Genomic DNA, 21,336 nt, shown 5'->3' with positions numbered 1-21,336 from the left:
ACTATTTCTTCCATGTCTGGTTGTATCTGAACTTCTTCCTGTGGAGTTTCTTGTACCTCATCTGCTGGCATTTCATATATTCCGAGACCGTTTTTAACAAGTTCCCTATCTAAGTCATCCGGACTCATAAACCTTTCTTCTTTCGTTCCGTCTCTATTTTTTACGCGTTTCATGACGGGAGTTGAATTGTCATTTAGCTCTGACATCAAATATCTCGGAGTAAATTCGTTCATGTCATTTGGATGATATGCTATTAAATCATATCCCTTAGCGAGCTTGTATTTTCCAGGTTTGAAATTATATCCGATTTGGTGCTGAGCCATAAAGCTAAATAGGTTCGGGTCAGTATTTCCTCCCTTGAACTTTCTAATAGCTTCTTTATATCTGTCACTAAAGTCAATACTATCTGGGTAACCATAGTCTTCCTTAAGCCTTTTTAAGAATTCTTGGTTTCCTTGTTCTCTACTTCTTTTATGTCCTTGCTCTGTTTGTTGTTGTTGTTGTGCAGGATTTTGAACTGTTGGTTGCTGTGCTGGTTGTGGAGGTGGTTGTTGTGCAGTGTTTTGAACTGTTGGTTGTTGTGCAGGGTTTTGAACTGTTGGTTGCTGTGCTGGTTGTGGAGGTGGTTGTTGTGCTGGTTTTGGTGCATGCCTGTGTCTGTGTCCATTTGACGATGTAAATGTTTTAGGTAGTCCTGGTGCAGGTGCTTCTCTTGGAGGGTTTGGTGGTATATAAATTCCAACAGCTGGTATATATGTTCCACCAGCTGGTATATAGGTTCCACCAGCTGGCACATATGTTCCATCTGCAGCGTAATGTCCTATCTGACTTTTCGTTCTTAAGAAAGCATTTACTAGGTCTGTTTTGGTCTGTTGTAACTCTTTTTCTTGACTTTTCACAACAGTTGCTCTAACGGCGTCATAGGCACTTTGAACTGCCTGTCTCGTTGCTGCATCTGTTATTTTCGTCATATTTTGTGCTACTTCTTTTAACTCTTTGTCGAAACCTTCAGACTTCAGTTTCTTTCCAGATGAGAAGTCGTTCACTAGTTTCACCTTACTATGAAGAGCTTCGAAGGCGTTCTTAAAGTCAGCATTTGTTAAAGCTTCATTTGAACTGTCTTCATCCGCTTGTATTTTTGTCCTTATTGACCCTATAAGTTGGGCTGCTTTGGCGTTGGCTTGGGCATCTAACCAGTCATTGTTAGCTTTTATATATTCTGCGCTTTTCATTGCCTTTTGCATGGCTGCGTCGTTATTTTTACTTTCTTGTGCTAAGTTTTCATACTGTACGGTTTGGTTTTGCAACTGTAAAAGTTTTTCTGCCTTTACATTTGCTTCAACTTCTTTTTTATACTCATCGCTATCCATATATGTCTTCAGGGCTTTTTGTTTTATTTCTTCATCTTTCAGTACTTTATATTGAGTAGTATGGTTTTTCAAATTTACAACATCTTGTTCCATTTTTGCTACTTCTGCTGCTTTTTCTGACACTTTTTTCGCATATTGCTCTGTACTTAGTTCTTTCAGTTGTTCTTCTTTCTTCTTTTTCTCTACGTTTAACTCATTGAGTTTCTTTGTGTGTCTGTCGTATTCTAGTTTCTTTTCGTTTTCACTTATTTGCTTCTGTATGTCTATGTTTGACTTTTTGACATCTGCTATTTGATTTTTGAGTGAACTCAAATTCATTTGACTTTGAGGGTTATATGCTGTTCCGTCTGCAGCTCCACCATAGCCTGCCATTTTCGCTAAAAGTGCCGCTCTTAAACCTCCACTCTGTGCACCAAAAACTCGGTTTAAGAGCATAGGGTTGCTTGACATTTGTTGCAACATAGTGGGGTCATTCAGCATTTGTTGTTGCAACTGTTGTTGTGGTGTTAGTTTTACTATTGGATGTTTCAATGCTCTCTTCCTCTTACGTATATTCTTACGTAGCTTACGTGGCATTTTAAGTGAAGTTAAAAAGCGGTTTTTGACAGATGTTTATATGACACTTTTTGTTCAGCACAAAAAACTACTCGGTCAAAGTGTTGTCACCGGCTGGTCGGCTGGGGTTCGGTCCTCCTCTTGGGTCTTGTGTCCATTTCTTAGGGCTAGAAGGGGCGCAGCCCCTGGAAGCCCCTCATACCTGACCTGAATCCACACTAGAATATATTTAAATCAACTTTTAAAAAAGTTCGAATCCTGCGCGTCTCACTTTTTAAATTTTCGAAAAGGAAAATTATATTCTCCTAAAATGAAAACAATTTTCCGAATTGACATCCTTAGGGTACGGAGTTACTTTCTGGTGTCATTATTATATGAAGAGAAAAAAAGATTTTTTTAAAAAATCAAAAAAGTGACTCAAAAAGAAATCAAGGCTTTTCAATGTTTTTTATCACTATCATTGTAAGAAAAATTATTATATGATAATAAATATCGGTTTGCTGCACTTTTCAGAAAATTTGCCAAAAGTGAATTGTCAACTTTTTGGCAGCCAAATAATTAGAAAATGGGTTTTGATATACTTAAGTCAATCAGGCCTGTTCTTGAACTTATGCCAAATGTACCACGTCCAAATAAGAAGGTACCAATCCGCAAGCGTCTCTTCTATACATTCGCTTCTTTGGCCTTATATTTAATTTGCACACTTGTTCCACTTTATGGCGTTCAAAAGACAGCTGGTGATGATCCAATGCAACACCTTCGCATTCTTACAGCTTCTTCTAAGTATTCTCTTATGGAATTCGGTATTTCCCCAATCGTTACTTCAGGTATGATCCTTCAGTTCCTCTGCTCTTTCGGACTTATCAACAGAAACCCATCAGATCCAGAGGCTTCTGCCTTGTTCGATGCTGCTCAGAAATTAGCCGGTATCATCATGACAGCTTTCCAAGCTGGTAACGCTATCTGGTCCGGTGAATACGGTATCCGTGGCGAAATCGGCTTCGTCAACGCTGCTCTTATCATGACACAACTTGTTTCATCTGCTATTGTTGTCATTCTTCTCGATGAGCTTTGCCAGAACGGCTATGGTATCGGCTCCGGCATTTCCCTCTTCATTTGCACAAACATCTGCGAAATGATCATGTGGAGACTCTTCTCATTCAACCATTACTCCATGGGCCGCGGAACAGAGTACGAAGGCCTTGTCATTGCTTTCTTCCACTACCTCTTCACACGCAAGAACAAGCTACGCGCACTCCGTGACATCGTTTTCCGCCCACAATTACCAAATCTTTGCCAATTATTCTCAACAGTCATTGTTTTCGGTGCCTGCATCTACTTCGACCAGATCAAGATCAACGTTGGCCTCGAAACAACAGTCAACCGTGCCCGTCCAGAGCCATTCGAGATCAAGTTGTTCTATTGCTCCAACACACCACTTATCATCCAGTCTACAATCCTTTCCCAGCTCGCTGGCTTCTCCCGCACCATCTACTTCCATTGGCCAGAGTCTCTTGCCACACAAATCTTCGGTGTCTGGCGTTCACACAACGGAATGTCCTATGACTACTCCACACCAGTTTCCGGCCTTATCTACTACTTGACAGCACCACAGTCAATCCAGCAAACAATCCACGACCCACTTCATACAATTATTTACCTCATTTTCTCTCTTTCATCCGCCGGCTTCATCTCATACTACTACCTTAGATTCTCCAACCAGGCACCAGCTGATGTCGCTGAAGCCCTCAAGAAGCAGCACCTTACACTCAAGGGACACAGAGAAGACCAGAAGAGACTCGAGAAGACACTTTCTCGCTACATCCCAACAGCTGCAGCTCTCGGTGGTATCCTTGTCGCTCTCCTCTCATTCGTCGCTGACTTCTTGTCCGCATTCGGATCAGGAACAGGTATCATCCTCGCTGTTTCCATCATCAACCAGTTCACTGCTGAACTCTCCAAGGAAATGGCTGGTGACGGACTCATCGGTATCCTCAAGAACGCCGCTGGTGCTCGCTAATTTGATTATTTGATTATTTATTTTTCTTTTCTTTTTTTTTAAACACACAACACATAATATACATAGAAAATTTTTATGAAGAAGCTGATACAATACAACACTACATTTCCAGAATGCAATACATAAATTAAGTTTGATTTTTAGATTGTAACAACTATATATAGGGTGTCCAAAGGTGCGTTTAGCACAGCGCTCTATATGAGACTATTAAAGGAGATATATGCTGATTATAAATATATAATAAAAAATATGAATATATGTATATGATGAGTATGTTGTATTTTGGCGCCATGCCGGGATATAAAATGAATTTTGAGACAAGAGGCGGTTTCGCGGGAAATTTTGGCGGGATTTTTTTCATTTTTTTAATGAATCATAAAGAAAACATCCTCGCTCTTGCAAAAAAATGCAAAGACTGTAAAAAAATCTACGAGACATTGGTAAAATGCTTCGGTATGGATGCTCCTAGCTATTCCACTGTAACGTATCATGTTAGGATGTATCACTTCATGAACAAAAAGGCGCCCATCATAAAAATTGACAAAAAATCGCCGGATCAAAGAAAAATCAAAGCAATTCTTCAAGCGCTAGATGAAGACCCAAGAGCATCACTCAGAAGGATAGAGGAGATGACAAAGATACCACGTACAACAGTCAGTTATTATATGCACAATTATTTGAACTACAAACTAGCGTATACACGTTGGGTTCCGCACAACCTTAATTCAGTTCAAAAAAAATCTAGAGTCCAATCTTCGAAAGAGCTCCTCTCTATATTGGGTGCGTATCAATCCAAGAAGTTTCGCTTTTTAGTAACAGGGGACGAGTCTTGGTTTCAATATGCAACAGAAGCCAAAATCATGTGGATCCCGAAGGATGAAAATCCGCAAACATTCCCGAAGGAAAAAATTGACACACCAATGATGATGTTGTCGGTTTTTTGGGGCGTGAATGGCATCATCGCAATTGATATTCTTCAAAAACCTAATACGATGAATGCTCAGTATCTAATTGACAATGTTCTTACTCAAATTATCAATTCTGATGAGTTTGAGAAATCCAAACAACAAAAACAAAAGTTTGCAATTCATTTTGATAATTCAAGAGTTCACAAAAGTCATAAGGTAATGAATTACTTGGTGGAAAACAATGTCAAAGTTGTTCCAAACCCAATTTATTCACCTGATATTGCACCCTCTGACTTTTATTTATTCGGCACGCTAAAAAAGAGAGCTGAAGGACGCGAATTCGCGAGTCCAGATGATCTTGAAAATTTTGTAAGAGAGCAATTTGAGCAATTTTCTCATGATGATTTAAAGCGTGTCTTTCAAGCCTGGATCGATCGCTGCGAACGCGTGATTGAATCCAATGGTGATTATATTTAAATAAACTTTATATATATGTAACTTGTTTATTTCTATTCGCAGTATTCAGGTTTGTGCTAAACACACCTTTGGACACCCTATATTATTATGATGTTTAATTATTTGATTTCTATTAAAACATTCAGGCTTTTAGATTGTTTGTTCATGAAGTAATTATAACATAAGTGTGTTGATGCTAAACAAGAAAATGGTTAGATTTTTATTAATTCTCCTTTGAAATCAAAAATATTAATATTGAAATAGTAACAATCATCCAGATCATTGACAGAATTCTTTGTTTGAGTGATTTTGAAAGCAACAAAATAATCTTTAGTTTGAAGTGGAAATTCTTTGATTTCGCGAATTTGAAATTCATATGACTGATTTTCTAATAAAATACATGTTCCATCTTCTTTGATACCTTCTAGATTCCAACTTCTTAATAAATTATGACTACTGTCACATCTCGATCGTATAATATATGATTTTGGTTTTAATTTATATCCTTTAAGATCGGCTTTCACCCATGAATTAGGTTCATTATTTGTAGCGAAAGTAGTTATATCTGAATATGAATTTATTAAGGATAAATTTCCATCACAAATAGAAGAAGCTGTCATTTCCATGTGAATTTCTTGAGAAACTTTTTCTACAAATTTAGATTCACCAATGCTAAATGATTCAATTGATATTTTAAATTGATTTTGAGCTTTTTGTTTTTCGAAAGATGCAATAGTTTGATTTGAGATTTCAAAGCGATTTCTTATTTTCGAATGATAATTCTTCAATGTTTCATTATAAATAGTTAAAAGACTAGATTCAAATGAGTTTTCAACTGAAAAATGATAAAGGGAGTCATAAACTTCTGATGAACAAAATTGTAAATTGACATATCGAAATAATTCAAATAATGAATTGTTCTTTCTGCACGTATCTAAAAGTATCAAACATAGTTTGTCTTCATTTTCGATTTTGAGTTCTTTAGATATCAAAATTTTTTCACAAAATTCAAAACCATTTTTACAAAAATTAGAAATGATACAATCATCATTCAAACTGTACAAATGTGAAGAAATGTACTCGATGCATTCATTCATCATAGAAAAATCATTTTCTAATGCAGAGATTTCGTACTTCTGAAAAACGTTTTCGTTTGTAAGAGATCTATCTGATTTAACATGATCTGAATATATCTGTATGAGTATTTGATTTCCAAAATATTTGCCAATTTCGAATATGTCATGATAATGTGGTTCGTCTGCTTCAAACTCGAGTTTGCCTGTTTCTATGAAGTTTAAAACGATATCGATTGAATCTTTACATATAATATCTAAATGTGTATTCAATGATGTGATTGATTTATCAATAAAATACTTTTCTTTGATTAAATCTGAAAAACAAATCGCTGAAGACTTCTTCGTTTGGATGATTCGATCATTAATATTGATACGAAGTGTACCACATTCAGTAATAACATGTGCACGCTTTAATTCATTACACAATTTTGATATTTGAACCATTTTGAAAAAAAAAGCTGGATTTTTTTTTTTTGTACGAAATCTTTGAATATACAACTTATATCCCGTGTTCTTCCTTACTTCTGAAAAACGTTTTCGTTTGTAAGAGATTTTTAATTTAAATTGATTCTAGCCATATTAATTACTGACCAAAGAATCGAAATAATCTCATGTAAAGTAAAGCATATTTAAAAGATGGGTGATTAGAACATGTGCATCATAAGCGAATGGGCAATGATGAATAGAATTTCTGAATGAATCTTTATCAAAGTAAAAGTGAAATTAAAGGAACTTAAAATAGAGCATATGAAACTATTTCATTCACAGTAGTATTAAGAATCTTCAAAAGCTATTCTATTACTATAAAAATCAAGAAAATACAATTTTATCAAAGAAAATACACAAACATATCTAATATATAATATAATGTGTCTGAAATCAAAACTTTTCTTCGCAAGTAAGCATGAAACCCAGTTGAGGGAAGTACTTGACAATCAGATTGGCCACGTTCTGCATCAAAAGGTAGCCAGAGTTCATAAGGAAGGAAGGATTGAGAACTTTGAAGATCTGGTCCAAGAGCTGACTCATTGAGAGGTTTTCCTGGTCAATGTTTGGAAAATTGAAGAAAACTCCGGCTAATAACAGAGTTTGTGAGTAAATGTAAACATTTCCAGAGACAATTGCGTGGAATATGAGGTCTGTGAGGCTGTTCAATGGCAGGAATGATGAATAAAGTTGTCCAGCGATGAGTTTTACTGATGCAAAAGAAGATATTCCTTTTGATTGGAGCATTTTGAACAAATGAGGGTGGATAAGGAAGCAGAGGTCACCAATGTAATCAAGATCTCGTGTTTTCTTGTTGTCCGAGTCAAGTAAAACGTTTTTAATATCACATTTTTCTAAAAGATAAATAAGCGACCAGAAAGTAACTGCTTCCATTGTTTCGGAGTCGTATTCGACATTTTCCTTCACTTCGTACAGTTTTCCGTCTTTTACGGACTTAATAAAAATATAATAAACAATTCTGACTAATGTGATGACCTGTTCGATGTGGTTGCCAAGGAAATCGTAAAGGATCAAAAGAGACATCAATGTGTTGAAAGTAATCGTCAAAATACTTTCATCAGCAACAACAGTAAGAAGATTCTTTCTGTTGACATGTACAATGTTCGTAATCTTTGCGATATCGTTTTGGCGCTTCGAAGAACGTCTCAATTGCGATTCTGTCATTGTTTGCCAAATATTTCTGCAAGTTCTGTAGGATTCGAGGACTAAAGGTATTGGAGATTCGATTGGTCCCATTCCTGATAGCAAGCACCATGCATCTGCTTTGAATTCCATTGGAAGAAGTTGATGTTGTAAAGTTTCGACTAAAAGATCTCTGCTTTTCATGCATTCGTCGAATTCTTCCTTTTTAAGGATCGTTGGCTTCTGAAATTGGGTAATCATTGGGATAATAACGTTTTGTATTCCACATATGTCTAAAATATCTTCTTCTTGCAAAAATCGCTTTTTCATTGAAGCCATTTGAGTAAAGAACTTTGGGTTGCTGGATAAAGGTGGCACGAAACGAATTACAGAATAAAATCCTGGTAATCCTGGGGAAGTAATAGTAATTGCTGAGGAAATGTAGGTAAAGAACTCTTTGTATTTATCTGTATCAGTGAAATTCAAGGATAAACCTGGATTTTGGGATGGATCATGGAAGCAAACTCTTGGAGGATTGTCAATAAGAGTTACTTCACTGTAATAATTAAGGTCAAATAAGTAATGACCATTATTTTCTAAAAATGGAGACCTGCAAGGATGAAGTAAATTGTTATCGCCCAAAAATGGATTTGGAGTGGTAGCTTTTTTAGATTTGAAATACAAACCGACGCTAAGGTCATATCTTAGCAATTTTACAGTGCCATCTTCGCTAAATTTCTCAGGCATATAGCCCTGGATATCAGGAAATTCTCGCTCAAACATTGTCACTTTTATTGACATTTTGACAAAGACTAAAACTCATTTTATTTTTTTCAGATTTCATGTGCAAAATTACATAATTTTAACTTTATTGTAAGGCAAGTAACCTCATGGATATCTACGCATGTAAAGATCTAAGCTCTGCATGTTTTTTTAATCCCGGTCGGTAAATTTTCACAAAATTGAATGCTATTCAATTTTGGCTAAGTCCGAAATAAAGAGTAGTTATATATGACACTTAATAATTAAAATTGAGAGATTTTTGATCTGATGCCAGTAAAAGGTACATTCACTATTTTTGACAAAATTTTAAATTTTCATGGGGTTGTAAATCTTATAATAACTAGATGAATAAGGAATAAATCCCAGTATGATGTGCATCATTATATTAAACACTATATGTAAGCCTTGTAATTCTATTAACACTTATGAAGATCTATAGTATTTGAGCAGATAAATTTGATAATTTCCAAAACTCTTATATTTCAAAATTAAAGTGTGCGAATGCATTTAAATGAGAGCAAAAAGAGATTGATGCTGCTAAAACTAGGTGTTAATTTGCAATTATTTCGCATCACAAGAACTACCCAGTAAATTCGGCTATCTTTCTTTGCAATTATTTTCTATTTTACATATATTATAATGGTTAGGGTTTGAAGAAAAGTTACTAGAGAATTATTGATTTTTGAAATAATGCAGAATTTTACTTGAAGAAATCATTAATTTATGAGCTCCAAATTGCTAACCATGATGAAGAATCATTAAATTTGCTACAATTAAATACATTTATTGCCGAATTAAGATTATTGAAATTAAAAGTTTGAAATATTGCCTTTTTGAATAAAAATTTAAATTTGATTATATAATCATGATAATATATTATTGAAATTAAAAGAAAATATTTTAAACCATTCAAATATTTTGAATGTCTTATCAATTTAAAATAGTAAAAGATAGCTTGATTTTATCATCATTAGTTGTTATCAAAGTTTTCTTCTTTTGATGAACAACAGTAAATGATTTGTTAATACATTGTCTTCCTTTTTCGCAGCAAAATCAAAAGTTATGATGATAATCTTGTACTCAATTTTGAAACTCTCTGATTTACAAGTAAGCATTCCTTTGGAAAAGCAGTCCTATTCTGTTTTCAAGATATTTTAAAGCCCCTATTTCATACAATGTGCAGATCTATTCGAAATTGCAAGAACTCTCAAGAAAAATGCAGCAGCAAAGAAGATTCCATAGTTTCTAGCATCAAAAATTTACAACCTTAATACAACAGTTAAAGAGAAGCTCGATAAGAAAATATTTAACCATAAAGCTGGAAACTATTCGATATCTACTATTGGATATAATAAAAAGTTAATTGTAACATATTTTACATGCTATTTGCTGACTCTGTTCCATTATATTACCATATATATCTTTTTGAAATCTAAAAAAATTTTACGATTTTAACCATGTGTTGTTGAAATCATATATCAATCTTAGCTAAAGTATAGTTTATGAGTCTGTCACCAACTAATGTATGAATTTTCAAAAATGTCAAATATGTTCATTTTTTCTGTATATTCAGCCATAATTTCATGTATTTATACTATTCAACTATTATTTAATATTTTTATCGATTTAAATATATGATGAGATGCTTAGTTCTCCCGGAAAACGATTTTTAATCACAATTTTAACTTTCCAAAAAAAATTCGAAAATAAAAATTCCTCTCAATTTTCTAAATTTTCTAACTAGCCAAATCTCTAGCCAATTTTTTTTGGCCCGTATAAATATTGTTAGGCACTATATAGGGATGCTATTTATCCTATTTTCATCCCATTTTACTGTTATCGCCTAGTGAATGTACCTTTTGCCAGTATCACCAATTCAAATTTCTAAAATAATTTCAAAGGACTCTGAAATATGCCGGTAGGAAGAAGTTTTAATGAATTAGATTAACCAATATATAAGGAAGCTATATTTTAAACGTTTTAGAATGATTGTTCAAAATATTTCAATTTTTGTGATGATCTTAGTTAAAGACTTGCTGTATGGATTTGTGGCAATGTTTGGGTCATTACTCTCAGGTGTATCAATGGGGTTTTCATCTCCTGTACTAAGGGAACTCGAAAAAAAGTGGGAAATCTCAGATTCAGAAAAATATTGGTTTAATTCCATCACAACACTAATCGGCATATTTGTGCCATTTCTATATTCATTCATATTATCAAAGGTTGGTAGGAAAATTGTTTATTTCTCGATTTGCTTCTTCTCATTTTTAACATATTCATGTTTCTTAGCAGTTACAGAAAAACGATTTTGGTTAGCGATATTACTACGTGCTTGTGTTGGCATCCAGCTTGGTGGATACAGTACACTATGTCCGGTACTACTAATTGAATTTGCCTCTCCAAAATCTACCGGATTTTTTGGTAATTTACATCAAATAGGTATTGTTGTTGGTATAGCGTTAATGTACTTACTATGCATGCTGTTCGATTGGAAAGTTTTATGCTATGTTTCCCTTGGAGTTTCGTTAATTGGTTGCATCATCATATTTTTTGTTCCTGAGACAAATCATTACAGCAAAGATGGAGCTGAGAAGCTTTTAATAGAAAGGAACGTCCACAAAATAGTTGTCAGTGTTGGAATCATGATACTACAACAATTTTCAGGCATTGGATGCATTCTCAACAACTTAGATGAAGATTTAAGATCTGCAGGTGTTTCTTTTCGTCCCGAAATTGCAAGTGTTGTTACAATGGGTTTACAGCTCGTTGGAGTTATTCTTTGTGGATTTTTCATAGATAGATTAGGGAGAAGGGTACTTTTCTGTGGTTCATCAATAGGATGTGGTGTCATCTTAATTGTTTACTCAACAATTTTACAATATTCGAACGTTGGATGGTTACCATTCTTTTTTGTTGCCACTTATTTATTCTTTTTCGGACTTGCACTAGGACCATTACCATGGTTCATTGCACCAGAAATGTTCCAAAATAAATGGTCAATATCAGCTGCAGCCTGTGTAACATCATCTAATCAAATTGGTTCTTTAATTGTCGGTTATATATTCCCAAAGACAAAAGAACTAGTTGGATTAAGAACAGGATGCATAATGTTTGGAACACTATGCATAGTAACAGCACTCTATGGAATGAAATCTTTGGATGACGATATTTTTGTCATTAAAACCGGAAAAATCGTCTGGTTTAGTGATAGTGAAGATGATTATATCAATAGTAACACCAATATCTAAAATTATAGCAATGTTTGCGACTAACATTATAGATATGAAATAAAAGTTAGTATTTCTTAAGGTTAGAACATACAAAGAGCATATGCATGAGTATGAAGATGCTTGAACCAAGATTATTTTTGATGGATTTTGTATTCGCATATTTCACTAAAATAGTTATAATAACAACTACTTAATTTTATGAAATCATAGATATTTGAACAAATGTATGCTAATTGAAAAAGATATAATGATCAATTCGAATCATTTTCGACTAAAATTGTTGAATTCTGGATGAAAATGATGTTTTTATGATTGCAGACTAAAAGTTTCTAATTTATATAGTATTGTAGAATATAAAAATTCTAATTTAAACCATTAAACAAACATTTATTCAAATAATTTTTCAAAAGTACATTTTCTAATTAAATTAATCGATTTTTGAGCGTATAATCTCTGGTTTGCATCCATTATCGAAGCCATATTCTATGAAATCGTTATTAGAAACTGATTTAAAGAATTTAACATGAGGAACAGACACTATTTGGTAATGATCTGAAATTTCCAAATTTTTATCAATATCTATTCTAATTACCTCGACATCAGGATGTTCTTTTGCAATTTCGGATAGATGTGGGAGTAATTTTTTAGAAGGCAACACCCAAGTAGCAAAGAAGTCAACTACAAATAATTTACGGGATTCCTGAATAAGTTCTTTTAATTCATCGAATGTTCCAATGAATGTTTTGACCTGTTGCTCTTCCTTCATCTTTGATAAATGTTCGGAATTTGAATGCATTCAATTTGTTTATTCAAATTAAGCCTCTATAAAGGAAATTATTTAGATAAAAATGCATTCATTGGTTCTATCACACATCAAAGAAGCCGGTACAATTTCAAAAATTGAATTCCCGAAAATCGTTATATTGTATTATCCTTACAATATATTTTACCCATTTGTTGCTACATTTTTAACTGTTTTGCTATTTACGTTAAACATTTGGCAATTGCATAAAAGATGTTAAACAAAATTGAATATAAGTCAATATTTTGAGAGCAAAAAAGAGTTTTCAAAAAATAACTATCCGTTTTTCAAACAGCATTAGCTGCATGATATTAGAAAATTAAATGAACATGATGAATTAATCAATGTATTACATTTTTGAGAACATCTTACAATTCATTTATGTTTTTTGTAAATAATTTATCATAAATTCCTCATTTGAGCTGGTCTATATACGTCTTACATTCAACGATTTAATTTTTTTTAAATTCTGGCCAATAGCCGTTTTTGAATTCATTGATGTTTATGCTTTGCCCTATCATAATAAATTTCACATTAAGTTGGAGAAATCAGATTTATACCTGTAGATCACATGTTGAGGTTAAACTAACCCCGATTTCTAGGCAACAAAAAGCTTTGATATTTATTTCAAAAAAATTGAATTTATTTTTGAGAAAATTAATATTGCTATTCTTAAAAATATGCAATATGATCTGATCCTTCAATGAGAACGAAGATTTTTCTGTTTTGATTGAATCAAATTTTAACTGAATTAAGATATATTGGCTAAATTCCATTATGTTACTTCTTATATAGTATATATTTAAAATATTTCCCACATTGGCTATTTTCACTATTGATTGTTAATTTTGTCTTTGATTCTCTTTAATACTCTTTAATCGCCTGTAATGCAAGCATTAAAAAACTTACACTATGTTATATGCGTGCCAAATATTAGATAAAATCCAGATAATCCTTGCATTTTGAATAGCTTCACCAACATTTTATATAAACAATCGTATATAACATTTAAAATGTATGCGCATAGTAAATTTTCCCTCATACATGATAGTTGATTTATATGTTATTAATGGTTCTGTAAGATACTATTTCATAAAGTTTATTGAGGAGAATTGAGCTGCAAGAGAGCACATTGATCTCCTATTGCTAGCGCATTATCATTCCAATGTGGTATCATTTGTAAATAGGAACCAGAATAAAAATGATAGACACCCAAATATATTTTTTAATGTCAAAAAAAGTCTATTGTTACTTTTGTAATTCATCATTTGATGACGAGAACCAGTTAATTTCTCATCAAAAGTCTAAGCATTTTCGGTGTCCCATCTGTTCTCAAGTTAAGCAAAATTTAAAATCATTAAATAACCATATGCTTACGCTTCACCGAACATATTTAGAAGCAGTTCCAGGAGCAATAGAAGGAAGAAAAGATCCCAATGTTAATATTTTTGGATTGAGTGGAATTCCAGAAGATGTTTATGTTACATGGTTAGCATCAATAGATCCCACATTCAAAGCCAATATTAAGGATATGAATGTAGATGGTGCTTATATTGCTAATCAAGCGGTTAAATTAGCTGCATTAAATACTGCAGAGACCTCAAAGAGCATATTCAGGAATCAACTACTTCAATTTACTAATGCACGTCTTCAGACGGCTCCAGTCGTTGAACACGTTCTTACAGCTAAAGGTGTAATTTCGTCAGAACAATTACATTCGCAATCAAAGAATACCAGCTTCAAAGCTTCTTTAGAAAATGCTCAGAAGAGATTTGAAACATCAAAAAGGCGAGCAGCTCAAATTTTGTGGGATGCAGAAAGAGCAGCAGAGAAATCAAGAAAAAAGCTTACAAAAGAAAGAAGAGCCAAAGAAGAATTATATTTCCAACCTCCAAGTGACGGTTTAACTGTTTTTGAACTTCGAGCTCAATTCCTTGCAAATAATCAAAAGGAATAGAAATCATTATTATCAGCTTGCTTATTTCTATATAATAAATTGTTTGTATTATAGATTTTCTTTTAAAAAAGTTCAAATAATTTTTATTTTTAAGATAAGAAAGAAATATTTTACAAAATCATATAATTTCATTGGTACTCGTGTCTGGCACTTGCCTTGTGATTCTATTTTTGAAGTTCTAAACTAAAAAATCTATATTTTTTGGATTCATCAAAATATATCATTTCTGGATAAAATCAGAACTTGAGTCTAATCTGAAAATGTGTTTTATCATTGGGACATTATCCATTTTCGATTTTGATGAATATAATATTAAAAAAATTAAGAATCTTCGAATTGTGCAAGGAAATCTGGTTCTTCTGCCTGTTTTTGAGGTGTTTGCACTTTGACATCAGAGAGATTTTGAAGAAAAGTTTGCCAATTTGGAACAACTTTTTCTTCCACCTTCTTTGGAGAATTTACTTTCTCAATTATGTCTTCGTGTTCTATTTTCTCTATTTCTTCGTTTGAATCAGAACCTGGTAAAATTATTCCTTTTTGATTCTGAATTAAATCAATAGGAAGTTGTCTTCTCAAAGCAATAGAAGATATTATTGTAAAAATATCTGGCTCTGTCGATAAAATAACCCCTGAACCGAAATTTAGAGCGGCTTTTCTGATGATATATGAATAACTATTAAATTGCTTGTCTGTTGATGATGGATCTGCTATTGCTGCAATAATAAATGGTAAAAAAGTTGATGTACTGATATTGATATTTTTCTGTTGAGAATTTTCGGTCGCAATTATAGTAGAATAGTACTGTTCGAGTTTCTTTTGCATATCTGAGTTATTATATTCTGATAAGCATTCGTTTAGTACAGGATTGATGAATTCTTGTTTCATTTTATTAATTGATGATGGACTATTAGGTCTGCATACAAAAATTATGCAAGATTTTTCTGGGGTTTTCTTTAATAGCGATTTCAATAAAGATAAATTTGAAATAACATTATTAAACTCGAAAATATGAACCGATACTACACTTTGGAATGTCATAACTGTATATGAATAACCATATGTTGGAGGTGAAACTTTAATATCATTCTCTTTTGAAAGTGACCGAATAAAAGTGGATTTTCCTGTTCCTCTTTCACCAAGAACAAAAAGATAGCACTCATCTTTGTCTGTTGTTGATGCTCCGGCCATATCAAGTATTCTTGTTAATGGATCGTCCATATCAAATTAAATCCACAAAAAAGTGAAAAATTTTAGAGGATCGTTGTTAATTGATGAGATAGATCTTGTATTGGAGCATTACAAATTATTGTCATTTTTTATAAAATAAAAAAAAATTTTTATAAAAATTCATGAACGTTCAAACCAGTGCATATTTATATCTTTCAAAAATCCTAGAAACACAGCCAGGCGTCAAAGCTCTTCTCCTTGATCAAGAGACCTTTAATTTCATCAGTGTAGCTATGACAAAAACAGAATTACTTGAAAAAGAAGTTGTTCTTTTCGAAAATCTTACTTCCAGAGTTCACAAACCAGAAGACCCAAGTTGTACATCCTTAAACTGCATTATCTTCGTTCGTCCAACATCTGACAATGTCGAATTAATTTCTCGTGAATTAGATCATCCTCATTTCCAAAGATACAGCATTTTCTTCTCAAACACATCAGCAGAAGCTCATATTCGTCAACTTGCAGCTCATGATTCTCAATCTCTTGTGGATATCGTTAGAGAAGTTTATCTCGACTTCTATCCTCTTAACGCTAAGTTATTCTCGTTGAATGTACCTGATATTTCCATCCTTCGCGCTGGTAATTCTTTCAATGAAATTGCAGGCCGTATTCCTGAAGGTCTTTTCGCATTCTTATGCTCTCAGCGCGTTAAGCCACATATAAGATTCGATTCGAGCTCAAGCGCGTGTCAATCAGTCGCAAGATCGGTCACTTCACTTATTGATGATTCTCGTGATCTCTTTGCCACTGCACAAGAAAGCGCCACTGTTCTTATATTAGATCGTCGCTCTGATCCTATTGCACCACTTCTCCATCTTTGGTATTATTCCGCTGCATTACACGATTTATTTGGCATTGACAAGAACGTTGTTACAGTTGATGGCCAGCAATACGTCTTAAATGAACGTACTGATCCTGAAAGTGCCCCGTATTATACAATGTATCTTGGAGATTTAGCACCAAAATTAGAAACAAGAGTCAAACGCATCCAAGATACTCTTAGAGAGATCCAACGTCAATCCGATGACCTCAACGACATGCACGGCAAGATGAGCGCTGTTTCTAAGGGCCAAACTGAAAAGGTTTACGCAGGAAACCATTTGGACCTATTTAATGCAGTTCATTCGAAGATTTCCCAAGGAAATTTAATGGAAGTATCAGGTTTAGAGCAGATTGTTGCTGTTTACGATTATCCTGACGATCAATGCCAACAAATCATCGAAATGATCAACAATCCATCAACGCAACCATTGGATGCATTAAGACTTGTATTAATTTTCGCTTTACATCATGAAAAGAAGTCGAATATCACTACTTACATGACCAAATTGTTGGAATCTCTTGAAGCCAAGACAGTTTGGCATAACAACGAAATGAAATACGTTGACATGATCACACAAATCATGGGCGATAGGCAGAGAGGCCACGAAGACTTATTCCAGAATAGAACTGGATTAACTAAGTTTACGCAAGGAATAAAATCATTCGTAACAGTCGAAAAAAGTCAATACGAGATGTACAAATGCTTACTATACAGAATACTTCAGAAACTGAAGGAAGGAAGATTATCTGATCAGCATTATCCGTTTGCTACTAAATCCCAGCCGACAAAGACTTCTAAAGTAATTGTTTTCTACATTGGAGGTGCAACTTACGAAGAAATGAGAGTTGCAACGGAATTATCTCAACCAGGCTTCGACATAATGGTTGGAGGAACAACAGTTCATTCAGCCGAATCATTCCTTAAGTATGAACTTGCTCCTTATTGCTGAATTTTTTAAACACATGGAAAATCTATTTTTTTTATTTGTAATTGCGAAAAAATAAAAACAGTGTTTACTATTATTTACATTTATTGTATTTATTTATCAGCCTTCTACAAAATACATGGAATCAGCTTGATTCATACTATGAATCTAAAAGATTTCTTTGTAGATTATAGACTGAATATTTTTTTTATGCATCTTCATGCACAATGAGTCCTCTGGATTATATAATACCTTTTACATTCATTTAAGGCTTATCTAACATGATAAAAAGTTTACAAAATTAAGGGTGCCCTATAGACGATAGACCACCCTCAGAAAAGCACTTTTAAGGCTATTATATTGAGAACTAGAATCTGGATAATCCATTCATTCGAGTTCTAATAAGGTTAATTTTGTGATGTTTACATTATCGTTATAGGGCACCCTTAAGATTGAACAAAGAAAGGTGTATGCTAAAAATCATTTAACAATAAATGGAAATAAAACGAAATTGTTAAAAGAAAAAAATGAAAATTGTTATATGGTTATATTACTATGATGATTTTTTGTCATACTCGCGAATATGACAAAAAATGACCATATCCAGATTCACATATTTTTCTTGATAATAAGATTGAATATTTACTCGCGAATATGACAAAAAATGACCATAAATTCTAGATATGTACTATATGGTTATATTACTATGATGATTTATATAAGGTATATATAAGGTGTATATAAATTAGAATGCTAATTGTTAATAATATTGTAGTGTGAAATAATTTATGAATGAAAAGTGTGAAAAAATGTCACCATAAATATGACTAATGTCAATTTATACTTAGTAATACATATATTATACACACTACTATAGTAGTATATATTACTATGTTTTGCCTATTCAGAGTTGTTATGGATTCATCTGCATCAATGAATTGGCATGCAAAAATTAACATATTCTCAATATAACTATACACATAACCCTAATATCAATATAAATTCTGCATATGATATAACACATTCAAGACATATTATCAATATATCATAATTTTTCTCTGGTCTGAGACCAATCTTTCTAATCTGTGATTAAGTAAAAAAAAAAAGATTCACGGTTATTCTAAAAAGACAAATTAATGAGATTGCATTACAATGCATCTATTAGGAAATTTTGGTGTTAATAAATTGAATAGTTCGAGTTTAGGATTTTGACTTCGCTAAAAAAAAATTGACTCAAAATACACAAAAAAATAATATTATGCATGAGGAGCTATTAAATAAAGTTGTGTATGAGAATATTGCACTTAGATTAATAGAAATAGAATTATAATTCAATAATAATGATGCCTGACGAAAATGATAATTTTGTCACTTTTTCCAGGCTAAATTGATAATAAAAAAATCGTTCAGATTTTTCTTTAACACATTATTTTCCACCAGCACACACAACCATATATCTTTTATTTATTTATATCAGCAATATATCTTACATATCTATATCTTCAACAATATTTTCTATGTTGTTGATTCCTATTCCAGAAGCATCAATTTAATTCTGATGACAAATCTATCTTTCAATTCTTAATTATTGACAAGAATTTTTGATTCGGATAAAGTAAACTTTATACGCAATTCCAAATTCAAACCGATTCCTGATTCATGATTAATTCCATTATTGTCACTTTTCGACCCTATATCGGCAATATGGATAAACTCAGTTATTCCAATTCCAAAAAAGTGTCATATTCTAAATTATAGTTTATTCGGATTAATACCTACTGTTAATAATTAAAAAGTTGATTTTCTAAAACCCCAATTTATAATTTTTGTCATGTAAGTGAAGCCTTAAAGGTACACTTACGCCCCTATGGCACGGCCATCAATTCAGATGTTTTATCAGCAGCCATAAGCTCTGTGATTTTTTTTACCTGACTCTATTCATAATAAAAAAAATTGAGCCAAGTTAATCTTTGCGTGAGCAGATAATCTTGTTTTCATGAATCAGAATATGTTTCGCTAATAGCTAATATGATACTGTCTAATTCATCAATATTTGATTTGAATTTTATTGGGTTTTCTGCAGTTTCTTCCAAATTGTAAATAGCATTACCTGTTGATTGAGATGAAAGTTCTGGTGTAATTTCTTCTCTACTATCATTTGCTGAATAAGATTTGATCTTGTAGATAAGTAAGCAAATAGCTACAATAAGTATTGCACAAATTGTTGTGATAATGCAAAGCGCAATTATCAAACTTCTATTCGTGTTTTGTGGACATTGAGGTTGATTTTCAATTCCATAATTAGTTATAGAATTGTTGTTTATGTTTAGCTCGCTTTTCATTGACGATGATACTTTTGCCTCTGAAGGCGAATTTACTACAGAAGAAGGAGGTGATTGTTTAGAAGAAGATGATGATGATTCAGTAGAAGTAGATGATGATTCGATAGAAGAAGATGATGATTCAGTAGAAGATGATGATGATTCAGTAGAAGAAGATGATGATTCTATAGGTGAGACTGGTTCTGGATCTTCTCCTCTGTTTATTACTATTCCTCCAATTGTGTTATATCGATATAATGGGCCGACATTAAGTTCTTGGATATTACTGGCCTTCGAAAGAGAGTTTCCAGCAATGAATTTTTGGCCATTATATGTGAATTTAATTATATTACATAACTTGAAAGCATCGTCATCAATAGATTCTACATCTTTTTCGATGTCAATTTCCATATCAACTCCTTTTGCAAATAAAGCTGGAATACTGTAATCATCAATATTATCCATCACAACTTTCTGAAGATTCGTGAAATGATTCAATGTTGGCAAATATTTAACATCTCTAAGTTTTTTGGCACTACTAGACTTAGTAAAATTGAAAACAACTGTAGTGATGTTTGTTGTGAAAGCTTCAAAATTAATGAGTGTAAATCCTGTGTTTTCATAAATTAAAACTGATACAGAATTAGTGCTCACGAAAGCACGAGGAGATATTTTATCAGTGCAATCTTCAGATGTTTGAATTGTTATGTTTTTGAGACCTGCACATTTATAAAAAGCAGAAGTATCAATAAAATCGAATTTTTCAGGAATAGTAATAGCGGATAGTTTTATACAAGTATCAATTGCATAATTTCCTAATGAATCATATCCATTTGGTGTTGAAAGTGTTTCAAGTGAATTCAAAGAAATAAAAGTTTGAATTAATATTTTTGGTGAGCCAAGAATAGTGATGCTTTTTAGTACACTACAAGAATAAAATGCAAATGTATCTATGACTTTAACGTTTCGAGGAATAATTATACTTTGAAGAGACTTGCAAGAACGAAATGCGCTTTCCCCTATTGCGTAAAGATCTTCTGGAAGGGTAATACTCATAAGACTAGTGCATTCTGAAAAGGCATAGCGATCAATAAATTTAATGGTTGAAGGAAGTATAACATTTGTGAGTGAAGAGCATTTAGAAAATAGATAATCAGGAATTTGATAAATGTTTGCATGAATTTCTACAATTTGAAGCTTTGAACATGATTCAAACGCATTATTGGCCAGTAATACAACACTACGAGGTATTGT

The 21,336-nt window shown here is 32.8% G+C and overlaps 10 protein-coding genes across 10 annotated transcripts, besides 7 other annotated features; 5 read left to right on the top strand and 5 right to left on the bottom strand.

Annotated features, from left to right (window-relative positions):
• Positions 1-267: 267 nt before the first annotated feature.
• Positions 268-1,946, bottom strand: TVAGG3_0278150 (protein of unknown function, DUF4106 family; the record flags this gene model as incomplete). The annotated part of the gene is made up of 1 exon (XM_001316577.2): positions 268-1,946. A coding segment is annotated over one exon (1,679 nt), but the record flags the coding sequence as incomplete, so codon positions are not given.
• Positions 1,947-2,463: 517 nt separating this feature from the next.
• TVAGG3_0278140 (SECY/SEC61-alpha family member family) lies at positions 2,464-4,004 on the top strand (the record flags this gene model as incomplete). The annotated part of the gene is made up of 1 exon (XM_001316578.1): positions 2,491-3,945. One exon carries the CDS (start codon positions 2,491-2,493, stop codon positions 3,943-3,945), a length of 1,455 nt encoding a protein of 484 aa, XP_001316613.1.
• A 102-nt stretch (positions 4,005-4,106) lies between these two features.
• Positions 4,107-4,134: a terminal%2Cinverted (terminal inverted repeat of Mariner transposon ID:TVAGG3_0278120).
• Positions 4,107-5,410: a mobile genetic element.
• TVAGG3_0278130 (Mariner transposase) lies at positions 4,203-5,330 on the top strand (the record flags this gene model as incomplete). Its single annotated transcript, XM_051228763.1, has 1 exon — positions 4,203-5,330. One exon carries the CDS (start codon positions 4,203-4,205, stop codon positions 5,328-5,330), a length of 1,128 nt encoding a protein of 375 aa, XP_051098493.1.
• Positions 5,383-5,410: a terminal%2Cinverted (terminal inverted repeat of Mariner transposon ID:TVAGG3_0278120).
• A 1,816-nt stretch (positions 5,411-7,226) lies between these two features.
• TVAGG3_0278110 (uncharacterized protein) lies at positions 7,227-8,797 on the bottom strand (the record flags this gene model as incomplete). The annotated part of the gene is made up of 1 exon (XM_001316580.1): positions 7,265-8,797. The coding sequence occupies one exon, from the start codon at positions 8,795-8,797 to the stop codon at positions 7,265-7,267; it is 1,533 nt and encodes a 510-aa protein (XP_001316615.1).
• A 275-nt stretch (positions 8,798-9,072) lies between these two features.
• Positions 9,073-10,657: a mobile genetic element.
• A 155-nt stretch (positions 10,658-10,812) lies between these two features.
• TVAGG3_0278090 (major facilitator superfamily transporter) lies at positions 10,813-12,045 on the top strand (the record flags this gene model as incomplete). The annotated part of the gene is made up of 1 exon (XM_001316581.1): positions 10,813-12,045. One exon carries the CDS (start codon positions 10,813-10,815, stop codon positions 12,043-12,045), a length of 1,233 nt encoding a protein of 410 aa, XP_001316616.1.
• A 409-nt stretch (positions 12,046-12,454) lies between these two features.
• TVAGG3_0278080 (cell redox homeostasis) lies at positions 12,455-12,793 on the bottom strand (the record flags this gene model as incomplete). The annotated part of the gene is made up of 1 exon (XM_001316582.1): positions 12,455-12,793. The coding sequence occupies one exon, from the start codon at positions 12,791-12,793 to the stop codon at positions 12,455-12,457; it is 339 nt and encodes a 112-aa protein (XP_001316617.1).
• Positions 12,794-14,040: 1,247 nt separating this feature from the next.
• Positions 14,041-14,794, top strand: TVAGG3_0278070 (mitotic spindle assembly; the record flags this gene model as incomplete). The annotated part of the gene is made up of 1 exon (XM_001316583.1): positions 14,058-14,786. The coding sequence occupies one exon, from the start codon at positions 14,058-14,060 to the stop codon at positions 14,784-14,786; it is 729 nt and encodes a 242-aa protein (XP_001316618.1).
• A 129-nt stretch (positions 14,795-14,923) lies between these two features.
• Positions 14,924-16,015, bottom strand: TVAGG3_0278060 (P-loop containing nucleoside triphosphate hydrolases family; the record flags this gene model as incomplete). The annotated part of the gene is made up of 1 exon (XM_001316584.1): positions 15,108-16,004. One exon carries the CDS (start codon positions 16,002-16,004, stop codon positions 15,108-15,110), a length of 897 nt encoding a protein of 298 aa, XP_001316619.1.
• Positions 16,016-16,135: 120 nt separating this feature from the next.
• On the top strand, positions 16,136-17,862 carry TVAGG3_0278050 (vesicle docking involved in exocytosis; the record flags this gene model as incomplete). Its single annotated transcript, XM_001316585.1, has 1 exon — positions 16,136-17,785. One exon carries the CDS (start codon positions 16,136-16,138, stop codon positions 17,783-17,785), a length of 1,650 nt encoding a protein of 549 aa, XP_001316620.1.
• A 204-nt stretch (positions 17,863-18,066) lies between these two features.
• Positions 18,067-18,101: a terminal%2Cinverted (terminal inverted repeat of Kolobok-5_TV transposon ID:TVAGG3_0278040).
• Positions 18,067-18,206: a mobile genetic element.
• Positions 18,207-18,209: 3 nt separating this feature from the next.
• Positions 18,210-18,314: a mobile genetic element.
• Positions 18,315-19,525: 1,211 nt separating this feature from the next.
• TVAGG3_0278010 (ribonuclease inhibitor domain-containing protein) lies at positions 19,526-21,138 on the bottom strand (the record flags this gene model as incomplete). The annotated part of the gene is made up of 1 exon (XM_001316586.2): positions 19,756-21,138. The coding sequence occupies one exon, from the start codon at positions 21,136-21,138 to the stop codon at positions 19,756-19,758; it is 1,383 nt and encodes a 460-aa protein (XP_001316621.1).
• Positions 21,139-21,336: the final 198 nt, after the last annotated feature.

The sequence above is a fragment of the Trichomonas vaginalis genome, chromosome V, assembly GCF_026262505.1.
Source record: "Trichomonas vaginalis G3 chromosome V, whole genome shotgun sequence".
NCBI lineage: Eukaryota > Parabasalia > Trichomonadida > Trichomonadidae > Trichomonas > Trichomonas vaginalis.
This window is presented reverse-complemented; position numbering and strand designations above follow the sequence as displayed.